At 38.4% G+C, this 20,458-nt stretch overlaps 1 protein-coding gene across 6 annotated transcripts in view; it reads left to right on the plus strand.

Moving 5' to 3' along the window:
* PPP1R12A (protein phosphatase 1 regulatory subunit 12A) overlaps nt 1-20,458 on the plus strand; it is a 125,264-nt gene that overhangs the window by 57,858 nt on the left and 46,948 nt on the right. For 5 of the 6 annotated variants that reach the window (XM_082308246.1, XM_082308245.1, XM_082308243.1 and 2 more), the window contains exons 3-5: nt 8,208-8,326; nt 17,313-17,472; nt 19,414-19,558. In XM_082308246.1, the coding sequence (XP_082164372.1) occupies nt 8,208-8,326; nt 17,313-17,472; nt 19,414-19,558 (424 nt within the window). The remainder of the gene's footprint in view (nt 1-8,207; nt 8,327-17,312; nt 17,473-19,413; nt 19,559-20,458) is intronic. The other variant, XM_082308241.1, reaches the window with a different exon arrangement.

Below are 20,458 nucleotides of genomic sequence, written 5' to 3' on the forward strand. Positions count from 1 at the left end.
TAAAAGAATTGATCTTGGTTTAAATTTTTCTGATATAAATGCCAACACACGGCTGTTGGAGGAAAATAAGGTTGTTAAGTTAGGTCCATCTTCAAAACTTCCACTGAAATAGAAAGCAGCAGTTAAAAATCAGAATTTGTGGTGCTACTATGGCCAAATCTAGCAATGGTATCTTGGCACAAGGCAGGAGGGCTGGTGAGCTAGTGGTGTGATCACCTCTTGTTGGTGAGGAATTAGCTGAGGAAGGTGGGCAGCAGCATGGTTTTCCTTCTTCCTCCTCCTCTTCTGCCTCCATGCTGTTGTTACCTCTTCCTTTTAACCAGCATAATTCAGTCCCAAGTATTCACCTTCCTGACGCTTTCATAAATCAGCACAAATGCTTGGAGACTTGCTGCAGGAAAGCATCCTGAGCACAGAGAACATCGTGAGCTAGTTACTGTGTGTACTGTATGTACTCTTCTGCAGCTGCAACAAGATATGTTTCAAACTCAGCCTTCATTTTTGCACTATAGAGTGCAAGAAGGATAATGAGGTTTAGATAAAACCAGTCTTTATGGAGAAAAAAGAATAGATCAAAAAAACAGTTATCTGTGGTTGAAAAACAACATGTGTTTTTGTTGGCAGACTTCATAATGTTTCAAAATTTCTGATACTTTTGGGAATGTTGGACTTCAAAACACATTGGTCTGATAACTTAAAACTTGGTTAATTCTTTGGGGATTGAAATTTTTTTAGCTTTGTTTAGAAAATTTTGTGAATTTTGACAGTATTGGCTATAAAACTTCATATGCCTGAGCTTGAAAATCAGCATACATTTGCTGGCTAGCATAAAAAGTATTTGTTTCTTAGTTTTTCAAAGACTTCAAAGCAAAGGAGAGAAACACTTGTTCACAAAGTGCATGGTGAAATTAACATTTGATATGCACTTTAAAAATACTTTTTGTTTCGCTTTATTTCTTTCTTCCCTGCTGAAGTTTTTGCCCTGTATTCATCCTGGCATTATCAGGCTCCAGTTCTTTTTTATCTTTTTTTTTCTTTTCTTTTTTTTTCTTTTAGTAATTAAGTTATAGCATATGTTTCCCTATATAGCGTTCTTCATGTTTCCTACTTTCCTCTTCTCAGTCACTGTTTACTTTCACCTAAACATTTCTCTGACACCTCTCATATGTCTTTCCTATGTATGGATATGGTAAAATATGAAGGCTTAGTTGCTTTTCATATGCTGCCAGTAGGAATTTTTCCTGTTCCATCTTTGCACCATTAATGTTTAGGTGGCTGCCTGTGTACAAATATTTCTAGAGCTTATTGCTGGCTTTTTTCAGAGGTTTCTTGGAACACAGGAGGACTAAGACTAACCAAATGCTGTTATCTACACTGTTTCTTCTATGCTCCAGCATACCAAGAAGGAAAACAGATGTGATTCTAGTTACTGTGCTTCCTTGGGCGTGCAACTTGCCGTGAAGGCTAGGGACAGCCAGCTATATGCAGAGCTCAGTGATGTGTTGGTACGTTGTGGAGTGTTGGCTTCATAAACGTAAATAAGTTTTTCATATAGATACAGTATTTAGAATTGATAGAAAGTGCTGTTTGCGTAGGGGCAATCTTTTTGTCATCTCTGTGGCATGCTACTTTGATAGCTTTGGGAGTATTTGACAATTCTGAAGCAAAGATGTGTGTCTGTCCAAGATGCCTTGCATAACAGCTTCACAAGGGAGAATCAGAAGCTAGATTTGCTGCTATCTGGAGGAGCTCTTGCATATTGAAGGACATAAAAAAGTCTTTTTAAACCGGTCCATAATTTAGAAAAACATATATGCTGAAATCTGGATTAGACTGGTGAAAATTGAAAAGAAATGTCACTTCCCATTTGCTTAAAATCATTTGGCCGTTTGTTTCTCAACTATTTTTTAAATTCATTTTTTTTAAATGTCTCTAGCTATCTGACGTTCTCAGCTCTTGTGTTCTGCAAGAGAAAATCATAAATTTACTGCAGATCACTTGTTGATATCAGCTGTCTTAAAATCATCACTTGTGTATTTCAGGAGAAATAATTATCTAGTTTTGCCAAATAATCCTAATTGGCCTTATTTAACTTGGTGTTTTGTGTAGCTGCTGGCTGATGATACTGCTCATAGGGGGAATATTCCTATTTAGAAAGTGCTGCAGCATTTTTTTTCCAAGAAAGATGTGAGTGAGAATCTTCTGGAATTTGCAAAGAAACATAACCTTAAAAGTGCCTGAGTTTTATCATGATTTGATTTTAATTTAAATGCCATCACAGAAGCCTGTCTTCTTATGTCAGTCTGTATTAAATTGTAAATGTTTAGAGGCAGAAGGTTGAGGCACAGCAGCCACTGACAGCGTGGGATGGCGTTTTGCAGGGTGCCTGAATAAGACATCCCTATGAGTTTGACTTGGTTGTTTTTCAGGTCATTTGATTTCTTCTACATCGGTCTTAAAATGATGCGGGAGAAAGTATTCTTGGCCCAGTTAAAATTGTACAGTTTTGGTTCAAGTATTGAACGTGGAGCCTTCATTTTCTCCTGTAAATCATAGATTCAGGAGAAAAGACAACTCCAGGAGTATCTCAGCTGTGGAGAAAGGGGGACAGGGGAAATTATCTGTAGGTTGTCGCTAAAGAGGGCGAGGAGATCCCCCGTTGTGCAGAGCTGTGCGGGGTGCCACCTGCCCCGTGTTGCACGCATTTTAGCACTCTCCACCAAGTGCTTACAAGAGTTACCATATATATTTCAAAAATAGCGAAATTGTGACGTTTTATCATTACATTTATATGGGGTTTGAGTAATGTATTTAAAAGTGAGCGTGACAGAGTGAGTGTGCATGAGAGAGTATTTGAGGGGTGGCGGGGTACTGGCTGTTCACTCGTATTCAACTGACTGTACGTTTTCCTTGAAACTTGCCCACTGACGCAGGGCATATATGTGCTACGAACCACAATGGAATTTAGCACAATGTTATTCTAATTCTATTGTATTTGCTTCAAGTTTGTATTATTTAAGATTTAAAAAAAAAAAAAAAAGAAAAAGAAAAAGGATAGGCCTTTCTTTAATATGTTATTTTGAGAAGTGCACCTTAAAAATTCAAGAATTACATAGAAGCTGTGATTTTATCTCTTGATATCTTGTATATGCAGGTAGGTATAGCTTTGCTTGCCTTGCCTTTAAGTATTACTTTTGCTGAAAATTAAAAAAAACCCCAACCCCCCAAAAAAACAAAACCAAAAACCAAAACCAGACCCAAACCAATTTTTTTTTTTTTCATTCATTGTTTCTTCAGATGACAGCTTGCACAGCTGCATGAGCACAGTGAGACTTCTTCTGTCTTTGGCTCCTGTTACTCAGTTAAGACACTCATGGAATTAATTTGAACTCCACCATCTATGGATTAAAAAAAAAAAAAAACCAAACAGCTGGGTTAAGCTGAAATTGCTAATTAGTTAAAAGCTGTTGGGAGACCGGTTGTGCTGTTCGTTGGTGCCCCTGCTAGCAATTAAGCCATGTTTCCCTGGAAGGCCAAACTGAACACGTTTATTTTAAATGTACATACAACACATTGAACCTCTATTGAGCAAGAGATTTTTTAGGAGGGTCCCTCTCCTCACATTTTAGGAGTGAGAGGGTGCCGTCCAGTCCTCTGACTAGTCTGAAGGGACCTCTTGTTTTCACTAGTGAGTCTCCAGTGAGCTCAGTAACCAAATTTTAATGAACTGAATCAATTCAGCCGCCACTTCTCTGTCCTGCCTTGTGCTTGCCACCATTCTGGTGACCTTCAGGTACAGCGAGTACTTAAAAGTTAATTATATCCCTAATGACATTGCAAACTTGTTTCCAGATATTGTGAACTGGGGCAAGGTTCGAAGGTAAACATAAGACCTTCTTTCTGTTGCTGAGATAAATAATATTAAACTGTTATCTGCAGCATATCTTCTTGTCTGCAGTTAACAAACTTTAGTAAACTCGAAGTTCGAATATCTTCCAGATTCTTAAGTAAGTGCTTCCGAAATTCACAAATAAGACTCAAATTTGGATATAACTGTCTTCAGAGGGAGGTGTCTTCCTCTCCGTTTACTTTGTATCTCTATATGCATTTTGTTAATAGACTTAAACACAGAAATCAGCTGTAAGGGTTTTCGGTTTTGTTTTTTAATTCAGAGTGTAGGCCAAATTGCTAGGTAAAATTTTTAACTTCCAGTTCCTAAGCTTGGTTTTCGTGTCAACTGTTGGACTTTTGCACAGTAATCTCAGAGGGTTATTTATTGTCTCAGAGATGCTGAGATTCCAACCCTTTATGAAAGGTATTGAAATGTATTTTTCATGAAATGATGGGAGAGAGCCTGGGTTTCATAATAATTATTGAAAAGAAATGTTTCATGTTTTTTTTCAAGGTTGTTAATTTCAGTCTATAATAATTCCTATTGAGGAATATACAGCAGTGATTCCTAAAAGACAAATTTCAAATAGAAGTATTTTTGCTTTCATAAAACAGAGCAAACTTGTTCTTCCAGTCTTACCCAGACTGTGTAATGCTTGTCATGGAAACATCAGGGCAAAAGTATCAGGAAGGATTTTACTTTATTTTCCTGCTCTTGTCTTTCCTAGTATTCCTGGGATACTTGCAATTCTCTATACTTAGACCACAAGATACTCTTGTGTACCTCTTGTGTACCTCTGAATGAGGTGCCTTTAGCTTCAATATCAACACTTGAAAGCTTTAGCTCCAAAAATAAGCATGGTATGGATCAAGCTACTGTTTCCTTCTCATTTGTTTTACATTTTGAATGAGCACCTACCAGAATGCTTTATAAATCGTGGGATTTTCTGAATTGTTCTTCTGTAGCTGTCTGTTGAACATAGCCATTTTGCAACAAGTGACTTACAGAAGACCAAAATTTAAGTGCTGTACCAAAAGGTTTTGTAAGTAGGTGACAGTGGGAGTCCTGTATGTTTTAACTTTTCCACTACATCCAAGTTTGCAAAAAGCACCTTTTTCTGGACATGCTATCAAAGGGCATGGTTCTGGACTTTTTATTACACAGCTCCGATTTCTTTTTCACCACGTACATGTAACTGTATCAGTTAAATATCAGCTGAGGAAATGCAAGTTATATTATGTTTACTTGCATTAGATGACATTTCAAGTTGAAGGTAGCACCTACTTAATAAGGACAAAATACAAGCAATTATTTGCATGTTTGTTTTTTTTTTTTTTAAAGCATGGATGACTTTTTTAATATGCATACATACCTACACACAATGTTACACCGTTGCATGTGAAGATTTTAGTATATGGTACCAGAATAACTGAAATGTCAAATACACACATATTTGAAGTCATACTATAGGTTTTAATTAACATTTAGGTTGAAGAACAATTTGTTTGGAAAGTAATTTAAAAAAAAAAAAACAACCGAACCTTCGAATTTTTAGGATTAATCTGGTACTGGCTTCTGCTCAGCTATGCCTTACGAACTCAGAGCATCATTCTCTTGGTCCCATTTACCAAATCTATTTCCTTTCTGTATGTGATGCAGAGTCAAGTTACCTACACATCTGAAACGATTGCTCTCCTTTCCCTTGGTAGCACTGGGTTTCCTAATTAAAGCTATGATCCTGTAGGCACCGGGGTGACTTTATGCGCCATCTGAACCCTGTCATTGCTTTGCTGAAACTATTTTTACTATAAATGAAGATAAACAAATGCATAAACGTTTCCAGGACAGGGTCATCTGTTACTGAATGATGTGGAAAACAGAACAAACATGGATTTCATTACCGGGCTTAAAAGATGTCTTTAAAATAGTTGGAATCTGAATAATTTGGTTTAGACTGAGTATTGCTCTTTCACTGTTAATTTACTTGAGGCGATCACTATTAATTTTTAGGTGGGGTAGCAGAGGGAGGCCTAGTTGGAGTGGCTGAAGGAAGGTGGGGAAAGGACCGCTCTCACTTCACTGGTGAGGAGCGTGCTGCCTTTCATCTTTCCCCGGTTTCTCCTATTCCTTTAAGTCCTGTGAACTCGGGACCGGTTCACCCATCCTCCCTTTGCTGACCCAGGAAAACCAGAGCCCTGGAAGCACATGCAAGGGGAAACTCGGATAACTCTACTTCTCCAGCCCTACTAATGCCCCTAGCTCTGCTGATCTGATTTTCGTCTGTAAGCAGCTTCATTTTTGGAGTCTACTTTAAAGGGTCATTTGATTGTGAAGTTGTTCATCTGTCTGAATAATAACTTTCTGAAATGCTACTGTAGCTTCTTGTTCATTCCCTACACTTTCTTAGTCATTGCTCCCTTTATCATGTCTATGTTATTGACCCGGTTGACCAAATACAACCACTTTAATGAGATATGTATTTTCCTTACAAAAGTAGCATAATTTTTGCCTATAGGTATTATGTGGAAACAGGTAAAAATCCGTTCTTTTAAACGTCGCTTTTTTTCATGTCTGTATTAGAAAAAAAGAAGTTGAAAGAACATGAATGTTGACTTGGGAATTTTTTATAAAGATATTTTTGTCAGTGGTTGACTTTGGTTTTGAATCAACGTTTTGACTTTGTAAGAAAGTTAGTTTCCCTACTGCTGTTTTTGGCTGTTTAGCAGACACCCTGCATAGCGGTTATCTGATCTGTAACCTGGAAGGCTCTGTCACTGTTAAAACAGTACAACTGGTATTGTTGAGAAATGTTGTTACTTTGTATTAATTTTTCATTCCTGCAGAAGTTAAACCTTTAAGCTGGAGAGAGATAAGAGTCACAGCGGCGCTCTTTTAAGAGGAACAGAATAAAAACAGCACCGCATACCAGCATCAAAGTTAGTGGTGGCAACTGATGATGCATATCCCAGGAGATACGGTTACACTTCTGGGAATTCATATCCATTTTGTGATCTGTCAGTTCTTACCTCTTCTTGACGTAATTACAGAGGTTTAATAACAAATGCTATTTAAATAATTAAAAAATAGAAATATATGAGAGTACTTGATGCTGAGTTATTGAATAAAGATAAGGAAAACATGATCCTAGATCTGGAATCTGTTATTGTTAGTTGGCAGTAGTTAAGCAGAAATACTTCAAAGCATTTGTATTAGTGTTGGATTAATTTTGTGACTGGCTCCTGCATCATTTGGCATTCTGCACTAGTGAGGTTAAGAAAGCACTTTTGATTTCATACACCCGTTACCAAATGGATAGCTAGTTCTTCAGGTCTGAGTATTGCCTGATTTTTTTGTTTTCTTAAATATATGCAAAGTGTAAATTAAGCTCCGCAAGGCAGGAGGTATGTTTGCAATTTTTTGCTTATGTTGAGTGCTATCATGGCTCAAGCTGTTGAATTTGTTAGGGAAGTGGAAATGTTATGGTCAGAAGGTGTAAGACTGATCTGTATTGATGTTTTAATTATTGTTCATTGTCTACTTAGAAACAGACTATATATTAAGCCGTATGGTCTCAACAACTTTATAGTTTTATCATTTAATACAATGAAATAACTTAATCCTTTTGTGACTTACTGTTGGAATTGATCCATTTGACTTAATTTGAAATTCAGAAATAAATTCCACTGAGTCTAGATTGTTGACTCCTGAGACCGTAGTACTTCAAGTAAGAAAACACTTAGTGGGGCTGGAATAGAGTGTGAAGTACTGTTTCCTTTCTCCCCTTGCCTTTTTCCCCACTAAAAGCTGACCTTATGAATACTTAGGAGCAGAGGTGATTCTGGTTTTATTAACTTTATGAAGCTGCCTCAGAGACCAGGAGTCATCATTCTGGCGAACTATAGAAGCATAATTTGCCACTGAATTTGGAAGTTCTAGGAAGAGTGGCTTAATGTGCAGAGCTCATGGGAATCAGTGGTTCGACCCCTGTTAGCCTTGTGTTCACTTCTGTTCATCATCTAACCATTTTCTTCTTTCAGTTCTTGCAAGTATGTATTTCAACGTCTCAGGAATCTTTGTGGCAAACTGGAGAGCAGAGTGCAATTTGTATGAATGGGTATTATGCTGAAAAGGCATACAGGTATTCAGGGATTGTAGACAGTCATGAGGTTGTTTGCTTATACCTAATGCAGTTGTTTCTATGAATTGTATGTGTGCATGTATATACCCATTGCATATGATATCCTAGTGGCTGTTATTTTTTCTGCATCAGCTTTACTATGTTGCTTACAGGTTGTTTTTCTTTTTCAATTGGCAGGTATTTAATTAGTCAAGGAGCACATGTAGGAGCTGTAAATAGTGAAGGAGACACTCCATTAGATATTGCTGAAGAAGAGGCAATGGAAGAGCTGCTTCAGAATGAAGTAAATAAACAAGGTAATTTTGAATATGGAAGGGTGATTTTGTTTATTGGACAGTAAATATATTTTTCAAAACTTATGCTAAATTAGGAATTTTAAAGTCACTCAATTTATTTTCTGAAGAGAATTGTCTGTACAATGTACAGTGCTCAAGCAGTCTTCTAGGCGTTTTTACTCAGCCCAGCCTCTTGTGAGGAAAGAGGTCAGAAGTATTGAACCTAGGTGTTGACTGGATTCCTGCATTCACTTAACTCAATAGAATTTAGATGGTATTCAGATACCATGGGTGGTATTCAGTGCATCTGGGATATAGACTTCTATATCCCAGCTTTAGACTATGTCTAAAGAGATTACTGCCTTAGAGAGGAGAGAAATGCACTGATGCATTGTGACAGTTTCATCTTCCATAGAATTGTAGAATCATGGAATGGTTTGGTTTGGAAGGGACCTTAAAGATCATCTAGTTTCAAAGCCCATCCAGCCTGGCCTTGAACACTTCCAGGGATGGGGCATCCACAACTTCTCTGGGCAACCTGTTCCAGTGCCTCACCACCCTCACAGTGAAGAATTTCTTCCTTATATCTAATCTAAACCTACCCTCTTTCAGTTTATAGCCATTACCCCTTATCCTATCACTATGCTCCCTTGTAAAAAGTCCATCCCCAGCTTTCTTGTGGGCCCCCTTCAGGGACTGGAAGGCTGCTATAAGGTCTCCCCAGAGCCATCTCTTCTCCAGGCTGAACAACCCCAACTCTCTCAGCCTGTCTTCCTAGGAGGGGTGCTCCAGCCCGCTGATCATCTTCGTGGCCCTTCTATGGACTCGCTCCAACAGGTCCATGTCCTTCTTATGCTGGAGGCCCCAGAGCTCCAGGTGGGGTATCATGAGAGAGGAGTGGAGGGGGAGAATCACCTCCCTTGACCTGCTGGTCATGCTTCTTTTGATGCAGCCCAGGATACGGTTGGCTTTCTGGGCTGTGAGCACACATTGCTGGGTCATGTTGAGCTTCTCATCAACCAACACCCCCAAGTCTTTCTCCTCAGGGCTGCTCTCAATCCATTCTCCACCCAGCCTGTATTTGTGCTTGGGATTGCCCCAACCCATGTGCAGGACCTTGCACTTGGCCTTGTTGAACTTCATGAGGTTCACATGGGACCACCTCTCCAGCCTGTCGAGGTCCCTCTGAATGGCATCCCTTCCCTCCAGCATGTCAACTGCTCCGCTCAGCTTGGTGTCATCAGCAAACTTGCTGAGGGTGCACTCAATCCCACTGTCCATGTCACCGACAAAGATGTTAAACAGCACCAGTCCCAATACCGACCCTTGAGGAATGTCACTCATCACTGGTCTCCACTTGGACATTGAGCTGTTGACCACAACTCTTTGAGTGTGTCATCCAGCCAGTTCCTTATCCACTGAGTGGTCCATCCGTCAAATCCATGTCTCTCCAATTTGGAGACAAGGATGTTGTGCAGGACAGTGTTAAATACTTTGCACAAGTCCAGGTAGATGACATCTGTTGCTCTTCCCTTATCCACCAACACTGTAACCCCATCGTAGAAGGCCACCAAATTTGACCTTAGTGAAGCCATGTTGGCTCTCACCAATCACCTCCTTATTTTCTATGTGCCTTAGCATGGTTTCCAGGGAATCTGCTCCATGATCTTGCTGGGCCCAGAGGTGAGGCTGACTGGCCTGTAGTTCTCCAGGTCTTCCTTTTTTCCCTTTTTAAAAATGGGAGTTATGTTTCCCCTTTTCCAGTCAGACTGCCACACCTTCTCAGATATGATGGATAGTGGCTTAGCAACTTCATCCGCCAGTTCCCTCAGGACCCACGGATGCATCTCATCAGGTCCCACCGACCTGTGTACCTTCAGGTTCCTTAGGTGGCCTCGAACCTGATCGTCTCCTACAGTGGGTGGTTCTTCATTCTCCCAGTCCCTGCCTTTGCCTTCTGCAACTTGGGTGGTGTGGCTTGAGCACTTGCCAGTGAAGACTGAGGCAAAAAAGTCATTGAGTACTTCAACCTTCCCCACATCCCAGGTAACCAGGTCTCCCATTTCCTTCCGAAGACCACCCACACTTTCCCTAGTCTTCCTTTTATCACTGATGTACCTATAGAAGCTTTTCTTGTTGCCCTTGACATCCCTGGCCAGATTTAATTCTGTCAGGGCTTTAGCATTCCTAACCTGATACCTGGCTGCTCGGAAAATTTCTCTGTACTCCTCCCAGGCTACCTGTCCTTGCTTGCACCCTCTGTAGACTTCCTTTTTGAGTTTGAGTTTGTCCAGGAGCTCCTTGTTCATCCACGCAGGCCTCCTGGCACTTTTGCCTGACTTCCTCTCTGTTGGGATGCATCTCTCCTGAGCTTGGAGGAGGTGATCCTTGAATATTAACCAGCTTTCTTGAGCCCCTTTCCCTCCAGGGCTTTATCCCATGGTACTCTACCGAGCAGATCCCTGAAGAGGCCAAAGTCTACTCTCCTGAAGTCCAGAGCAGTGAGCTTGCCGTGCGCCTTCCTCGGTGCCCTAAGGATCTTGAACTCCACCATTTCATGGTCACTGCAGCCAAGGCTGCCCTTGAGCTTCACATTCCCCACCAGCCCCTCCTTGTTGGTGAGAACAAGGTGTAGCATAGCACCTCTCCTCATTGGCTCCTCTATCACTTGGAGAAGGAAGTTATCATCAACACATTCCAGGAACCTCCTGGATTGCTTATGCCCAGCTGTGTTGTCCCTCCAACAGATGTTAGGGTGGTTGAAGTTCCCCATGAGGACAAGGGCTCATGAACATGAGGCTACTCCTGTCTGTCTATAGAGGGTCTCATCCGCATGGTCTTCCTGGTTGGGTGGCCTGTAGCAGACCCCCACTATAATGTCACCTGTCCCTGCCCTCCCTTTAATCCTGACCTGTAAGCTCTCAGTCAGCTCCTCATCCATCCCTGGGCAGAGCTCCATGCTGGTCATTGACACAAAGTCATCTTTGACTATACATGTGGCTGAATGCAATTATCCCTCCAGCTTTAGCATTGCTCCTCGTATCAAATAAAGCAGTGCCGCCATTTTTATAACGCAAGTTAACTGTAGGGTCTGTGAAAAGATCCTGGGTGCCAAAAAATCTTACCTCTGTGTAGGTAAAACATGCAGCATGAAAATTAAGTAGACATTTTCTGTAACATTCTTGCTTTGCAACCTTGTCATGTGTATTTATTCCAACATTTGTTATAGTTTCATGTTTGTGTTGCTTGGTTAGTGCTGTGAGTGTGGCTTCCTACATATTGGCGTCGGCAGTCAGAGTTGTTTGGTGGCAAAAGATTGCCTGGAAAGATCAGTGAGATTCATTGTGATTTCAGATATGTGTAAGTGATGACATTTGATGTTTGTTTCTGGTAGAGATCTGAGGAGAATCACCATGTTAGCTTACTCGTTTTACTGCCTTTGCAGACCTTCAGGCTTTATAGGAAGAGTTAAAACAGAGCCTTCCAGCTGTGCAACTGTTCAGCCTTCTACAGATCATCAAGTTGTATTTATACGCAATTTTCACAGGTATCAAATTATATTTTAAGGACATGTCTAACTACAGGGCAAAAAATAGGAGTCTCTGGAGATACTAAATTCACAGAAATAAATTATAGAACACAATTCAGTTCTATGTGACATTGTAGGTTTAATACAAGGGAAGATCTGCAGTGTTTGCTCATCCTGTTTTAGCATTCAGACTCCAAAATCTGACCTGTCTGGAGAGGAGATGGTCAGTGATCCAAATTAATCTTCTTGTTTTACAAATTCTGTTGTAAGGCATGCTGGACATGAAAGAAGAGGGCTTTTGTATTATTATCCAATATCTATCTTTCTTCAGTTATTCTGATCTCCATATGTGACGCTTTTAAATTGCGACCCTTGGTTCAGGCTGCGGGCCAGAGATCCCCCGACAAGGCCACCTTGTGTTCTGCTGCGCAAACAGCGGAACCCTGTTGGTGTAACGAACTGTCCTGTAGTTCTGACCTAATGGGCTGGCTACCCTATAAGTGAAGCCATAGCACTCTGATACTAAGGAAAGTATTTTTCTACAAAGAGGAATTTCTTTTTTCCTTTTTCTTCAAAGGGAGATTATTGGCTTAATTGTTTTTTAAGCTTAAAACCTAGTTTAGTTTTATACTTTGTGAGAAGGTAAATTACATACACGCTTTAGGAAGGTATAAAGGTTTTTTGACACAAACACTTCACAAATAGCAAAACTAGGTGTTTTATGGAAACAATTCCACAGTAGTGCTGAATGGCTATTCTCGTTGCATGCCACGTGTTTTAACTATTTCGTGTGTTACACAAAAAACTTCTCGTAGGACCTGTTTTGTTGTTTCTCCGTATGCCCGATATCTTTATCATGGCCCAACGCCACCATGTACAAAGATGCCACTGCAATCCACAGAATTCTGTATCTTCATTTAAAATGTTCTTATTCCCAGCTTCTTGATATGATCCCTTACGTTTCTGTTCTGCAATGTTTCAACTTTTTGTAGTTGTGGAAGTTGTCTTTTGCCAGTAGTGTGAAGTTTTCACCTGCAGTGGTGAAAGCTAGCAGAGTTGAGAGAGATGTTGCTTGGCTATTGGTTTAGTCCCGGCTAGCCCTGGCCAGTTTTAAATGTTGCCTCTCCACAGTTCTCGAGTAGGGTTAAATGTTATGGTTTGAAGTGTTTTTTTTAGGTGTTTATCATCAGATGTCCTCTTAAAATTATTTTTAACTGCTTAAGCAGTTATTTTGAATATGGGAAACATTCTCGGGAGGTGAGTTAGTGGGGAGAGGTGACGTGAGGTGAATCGGGAGTTCATGATACAGCATGGTAGCTATTCAGTAAGTATTAGAGAGATCACTTCTCCTTTCCCAAGGAGAAGCAAATGTTCCTCATTCTTAATTATAGGTAAATGTAACGAGACTCTCTTGGATGTATTGCTTAACTCCGCTTTGTTTACGTGGATAGAATGCGAACTATTACATTTGTATATAAACATTCACTACATGAAGTAAAAAGTGGGTTGATCTTCCATGCTGTATCTATGAAACATGCCTTTATATGGCTGAGGAGTCCTGAAACAATGATTCAGCATTTAAATTTATGCTGAATTTCATTAAATGCTCACTGAACGGCACCCTGTTTTCAAACCTGATTGGAACTGTTGGATAACACTTGTTGATCCGAAAAAATGAAAGCATTTAGCAATAAATTATTGATGATTTAAGAAGTTGTTAGACTGCCAGAAGTTAAGCGTACTGGTGGTGTGAGTGAATGCTCCCGCTGAAGTTGAGCTGGGAGGCAGCGCATTGCCATCTATGGGCCGTATGAAGAAAGTGTTTGAAACGTGTGACAAGCATTTTCTTCTTCTCTGATATCTTAATAGAGTCTGGAAAACAAAAGCAAGGAGAAAGGTCCGTACAAGGTTGTTTAAAGGCTGTGTAAAGGCTGTTTACATTCCGTTTTCTGTAGTTAATAATGAGAATTGTATTTAGCTTATCTCAGAGAGCAGCTTTTTTTCTGACACAAAGTTCAATCCCCATTTTCGTGCCAGTTATTAATGTGGGATGTTTTATTTAGATTGGCAAGATTCTCCTACTTTCTTCTGTTGAAATATGATCAGAAAAATACTGTCTTGTAAAAATAATGTATTGATGCAGCCATTATATTTTGTTTGGGCTTCAGAAATGCAATCGTTTGTGATGCTGATTGAAGTCTATATTCAGTATTAGTTATTTTTTTCTGCAAAAGCATTGCTATTTTGACATAATTCTTTGGGATTTTAGGCATACCTGGGAAGTATGCTTAGACATTAACCATTAGAAGTTCAAGATCAGGGTTTGGGAAGAACTTTTTCTCTGTTCTTCCTTTATACAAAAGTGCCTGAAAATGACCAGCCACACACATGAACAGTTTTACACTGATGGGTGTTTATGTCGGATTCTTCAGGTGGAGAAGGTTACTCATGCTGATATGGATTCACAGATAGACCTCGAGCATGCAAAAAGGAGATAGACATAAATGTGACTAACAGATAATATATAAGCTATTTATTTGCGTAGTAGTGTTTTGCAGGCAACAGGGGCATGTAAATGACTGTACTCTACAGAATTATTTTCCCAGGATCTGCTGATCTGCACTGCTGTGTCATTCTGAAAGGCAAGCAGATGCGAAGGCCCAAGGAAGTTACAATTTGCAGTAGTTCATACATCAATATGTAGGAGCCTTCTGGAGGAATGAGAATACGTGATTATCAATACGTTATTGATTCAAAATTCCTGGTTTTCCTTCTTCGTATCTGTCAGAGTTATAAAGATTATCGGATATGTAAAATTTAATCTCTGTTCAGATTTATTTAGTCATGGATTGTCTTGAGCGAGACAGTTTTAGAAACTTCCACGTATTTAATTTTTACCACAGCTTCTTTCAAACAAGTACATTTTAGCTTTTTCCTCTGCTCAGTGCTTCAGCAGTTTTTTGTATCTTCCTGCATCTTGCAGACTTAGCCTCTGGATTAAGGGGATTTCGTCAGTTTCTGATAAAACATAATTCTATTAATTTTTATTAAGATGCCAAAACTGAAATGATTGTTTTCGTTGATTAAGTGGATGAGTCCAGGAATTCAGTCAACTGCTTAAAACACTTAATGTATAACCTGCCTCAGTTATTTTATGATGCTTAGTAAAGTTTTACCTTGTCAGCTTTCCTTAGCATAATGTTTTACCAGATTTACTTGCTGAACAGAACCTTTTCTCCAACTGATCTTTGTGGTTTTTGTTTGTTTGTTTGTTTGTTTGTTTTTAAATTGAATTTTTTTTAACATATTTGTAGACATGGAATATCTGTTATGGTGTGAATTGTCAGAAGAATAATAAAAAAAAAGTGAACTCTTGTAGCACTGTCATATGCTACTGCAAACCAAACAAATAACATGTTATGTTTCCAAAAGCATGTAGTAATTACATTCCTTCTTTCTGCATTTCAGGAAATTTTGATTTGGGCACGTCATTTTCAAGGGTTTTCTGGCTGTATAATCAGGGAATTGCAGCATCTGTGAAATATTAATTCATATGTAACGTAACAGATACACTGGTCTGCTATCCACTGCCTTAAGGGTATTTCAGCAGTGCCAATATAATTGCTTTCAGTTTGCCAGTTTGTTGCTCTGGCTTTATAGTTCCCAGTGGATTGATAAGAGGTTGATGAATCTGTTTTATTATAATCTGTTTTATCACGTTTTACACAACAGAATGATGCATTGCACTAGATATGATCATCTCTATATTAACTATGTTTTTTCATTTTGTGATATTAATAATTTCTTTAATGAAGGCCGCTTCACCCCTTAGCTCAGTTTCTGCTGCATGTCTAAATGGGCAACAGTCAAGTTCGATTTCATTTGATTTCCATATGCTGGGGATTCATTCACCCTGTAAAGGATTAATAGCTCAGTTTCTTTGAAGACATTAGAGCCTGAAAATTGCTGTTCATTATAAAGACTTTGAAAATTAATTAAAATTAATGAATTATGTAGAGTAGTTTTGAAAAGAGGTGTTCTAGCTTTGCATAGTCTTGTTTGCGGTCTGCTTTATGTTGTTGTGCTTTGATTAGTTGGACAGTTAGGAGAGTTATGTGATAGAAACATGTTTGCTGGAGAAAAACAGTTTAGCGATAACTGAAGCTTCAGCAGGAAATACTGAAAGAAGACAGTATTAGACCTGAGTCAAGGAGCATCTCTCTCTCAAGTGTTTTAAAAATCATCTTAACTTCTACTTTATAGGCTATAAGGACTACTGTTGAAGTTTATGGTTTTATCTAGTCAATCAATACCTCTTTCTAGATTTCACTTGTTTTCATTACGTCCAAGGTAATGCTTTGCTCCACAAGAAGTTAAAAATTCAGAAGAACAGTATATATTTCCCAAGTCCCTGCATACCAGTGTCTATGATTAGACAAATCATACACATAAAATGATTTTGCTGAAGGTTGGCCCACTGATTTTGTGTTAGAGGTCAACCCAGATACAGTTTGTGGTCTTGATGACCACAATTCCCAAGTCCCTTTTCTTCACAAAGTTGTCACTGTTCAGTCAGCATAGATAGAGCAACGCTTACACATAGTGCCATTCAAGACCCCTTTCCTGCTATGTTCTTTAGGTTACTCCATGTGTTAGTAATTAAAAAATGCTTGCAAATGCATGCTTTGCTTTGCCCATTCAGGGTCTGCGGTTTTTTTCAATCTGTTTAACCTGATGTGTATACTTGTAAATGGTATGTTGTGTTCCTCCCTTTTCATCAGTGTATGATAATTTTTTGTGAGACGTACTATAAAAAGGTTTTAGCGTTTTTAGTTTTTTTACCTGAGATAGAAAGGGAGATTTCCAAAAGCTTGGCTATTTGAGTATAAGGTTTCTGTTTCACAGTGATAGAAGACAAACTGGTTTTAACGAGATATTCTTTAGAAAGTATAAAAAATATAGCTCTATCTTTCTTGTAAGTATTCATCAATGTTGAGAAGCTAGGCTGTTCCTCTTCCCATAGATATCTCCTTGTAAAAAAATAGTAGCTTTTTTCTACTTTCTACAGATACATCGAACCAGACTTATATTCTGGTGCTTAGAAGGATAAAATATAATTTTACTAATTTTTTAACAGGTCACTTCAGTGATTATTACTGTGGTGGTAGACATTCTTAAAATGGAAGAGCCAGTTTTAGTACCTTTCTTCTTTTTTTTTTTTTTTTCCCTTCTTTTGGAAAGAAACGTGCATTATGCATGCAGAGAGTCATGCAATAATGGATGTTTCCATAACCTCTTGGGGTTCATCTTCAAAAAGATAACTCATATCTAACCGTGAACATTGTTCATATTGTTTACCTGTTATTTTATTGTATCACATAAACATGGTATGAGATTTGTTACATAATTGAATTGAAGTATCTGAACTAAAATATTTTGTGTCCTCTCTTCCCCTCTCCCCCTCCCTATCTGAATTAGGGGTTGATATAGAGGCAGCTCGAAAAGAAGAAGAACGAATAATGCTAAGAGATGCAAGACAGTGGCTCAACAGCGGCCATATAAATGATGTCAGGCATGCAAAATCTGGTGGTACAGCACTTCATGTAGCTGCTGCTAAGGGCTATACAGAAGTCTTAAAGTAAGTGTGGTTTAAATGGAAATTTTTCATATTTGATTGTCTTGTTGATGTAATGCTGCTTGGAATTGATAGGATTGGACACTTCTCACTTTTATGGATTGTATCTTAGAAAGTAACAATCTCTAGAACTATCTTTTCCTCAAAGCTTGATGTTATGTTTTCAAGCACTCATAAATCATGATGCTGTTAGCTTTCTGGGTTATGTCATTCAAAATATGAACACGGTGTGCATATTGAGCCTGAATGCTTATTTAAAAGAAGAAAGTTGACCAAAAACTTGCTCTCTTTCTAAAGCCAACTGTGTAAACAAGCTTAATACCTTTTTATAATGCCAGTTAACATTCTAGTAGATGTATATTTTCAAGACACTGTATTTATTTGCATACATAAAGCAGAGTTTGTAATCCAGACTAAAGGTTTTAAGACCTAAAGAACAGAGAATTTAATTTTGCCTTTTTGATATCGTTGTTGAAAGTTATGACTCTTTAAATCTTTCCTGGGATGCTTCAGGCTTTTGGTGTCCCCTAATTTACAGATAGCTTGTCAGTAATACAATACAATACAATACAATACAAGTATATACTGTAACAGAGGTTTAATTTGTTTTTCATCAAAGCTCTGCTTTTATTGAAGTAAAGCATACTTAATAATACATTGCCTTACTGTGATTGTAAATGTATTTGACTGCTTTGGCAGTACTAGGAGCAGTTCTATATTGTAACATGAATGAAAATGAGCACACAGCCTGACTGTGTAAGTATTGGTACCTTTAAGGTCTGCTGAGCCTTGTAATGCTTTGTGAACATAGAAGTTGAGTGGTAGAGCTTTTTTAATCATTATAACCATTACATACAATTTACTGAATAGGAGTTCTGCTTCAAAAAACCCTGATGTTTCAACATGATGAAGAGAAATTATTCTGCTGGAAAAGAATAATTTTTATTTTAGAATAGCATGTGTCTATAAGGGAATTATATCTATAACTGGGGGTTTTTTTACCTCTCTCAGTTAGTGTCTTTTTTGTAGTCCAGTCTATGTGCTTTTCCTTGGAGGCGAAAAAATATATGCGCAGGCAATTTTCCTGATGGCTTCAAATTATCAAAAATGCGTGCTCTGTGTAGGATGCAAGACTGCAAGCCTTTGCAGCTGAGCATGTGTGAAAGTTGACTCACTGGAGGATATTACTATAAGCATATTGGCTCTTGAGAAATGGAGATAATTTTTTGAGAAGAATACTTCACGATTATGTGATTTTCAATAATTATGGACAGTGCTTCAGAGAGCTGATAGCCCTTTACACAAAACTTGTGTTAAATGTCCATTGTCACTTTGGCATTCCCATCAGAACCATGCCAAATTTGAGTGTTGAATGCAGGCTGAAAAACGGGTCCTCTGTTTGAGGAGCTTTGCTCCCTTGCAGAGAGCAATTGAAGCACGTAAACACTAGATTGTTAGATCATCAAATGTTAATGACAGGAGGAGATGCAAGTTTCAAACAACTAGTAGTAGACTTAACAGCTTGAAGCAACAAATATTAGAATAGGAGGAGGGTTTAATAATTTACTAGATAAGAACACTGTATCTAACAATTTTTGACATTTTATAGCTTTCCTTTCCTTAAAAGGGCTTTTCTCTATTACTGCACATGTAGAGAAAAATGTCGAACTGTATAGAAACAATGGACTTTGAATGAAGAGGAAGTGAATAAAGAAGAAAATGGAAAAGGCTAATTTTCTTGAATTTTCCTTAAAAATACCTACTGAACAATGAAAAGGCACACGTTTCTGTGAGGAAATAAAATTAATCAATTGTCAGTAGCCCAACTAAAATATGTATGATGAAAAAGGAGAAGGATATTATTGTAGAATAATTTTATGATTTTACGACAGTTTATTTATCCCTGTCAGCAGTGTCAAGATCTAATTCTTTAAACTTCTTTAGGCTTTTAATACAGGCTCGCTACGATGTAAATATTAAAGATTATGATGGCTGGACACCACTTCATGCTGCTGCTCACTGGGGTAAAGAAGAAGCATGTCGCATTTTAGTGGAAAACCTATGTGATATGGAGGCTGTCAACAAAGTGGTAGGATTTTTATGTAATCCTTGTCAAGATACAAAGTTCTGGTCTCTAAAGTGACTTTAGAAGCCAGGGTAAGAAAAGTGATGATAAACTGCTGTTTACTGTACGTGGAGCTTTATATAATGCATGTTTTGTCAAAACAGCATGTTTGTGTTCCAAACTAAGTTCTCTTGATTGTCTAAATAAATTTCTAGGCCCACTTTATGCTCAGTTCTATATTAAATGATTCATGTGATCTTTGACAGGGAAATTCAAAATAGAATGTGTTTATTGACATTTCAGAGGTACAAAATTAGTGACTTGATGGATTGCATACAGGCTTTCATTTGATCACTGAAGACAATGATGTGCTTTTGGGCAGTGTTTTAACACTTAAAATCAGCTTGTGTTGGCATACTAAAGAGTTATCGCTATATGCTGATCTGGGTGCACTGGAAGAAACTTACAGGTATCTCAGGACTCCCTAGACACAACCTGAATGCTTCCTAAGCTGTATTTCCTCAACTTTTACGCAAATGTCTGCGTAGCTTGCTGGCTTTGCAAGATCTTGCTCCCAACAGATATAAATATATTCATGATTCACATAGGCATCACAAGGATCCAAAACTTTTCATTCACCTGTGTAAGTGCTGAACCTCTCTTTCTTCTCTTTGCACTGTGTTTTACACATAGATTCTAATCTGCTTCCAATTTCTGTCAATACTGTATATGTAAATTACCTGCCCAACTTTTAGGATGGATTGTTCATTGATTTTTTTCATAAACTTTTTAAAATAAATTAGGGAGGTAGGCAGATACAGATAATGAATTAGGAAGTATTTACTCTATATAAGGGCAAAACTACTGCTGCTTAACGTGTTTAGTCTTTGTCGACTTTTTCTTCCTTGGAAATTGAGGTTTCTT

This window comes from Platalea leucorodia, assembly GCF_965183815.1.
Source record: "Platalea leucorodia genome assembly, chromosome: 4".
Classification (NCBI taxonomy): Eukaryota; Metazoa; Chordata; class Aves; order Pelecaniformes; family Threskiornithidae; genus Platalea; species Platalea leucorodia.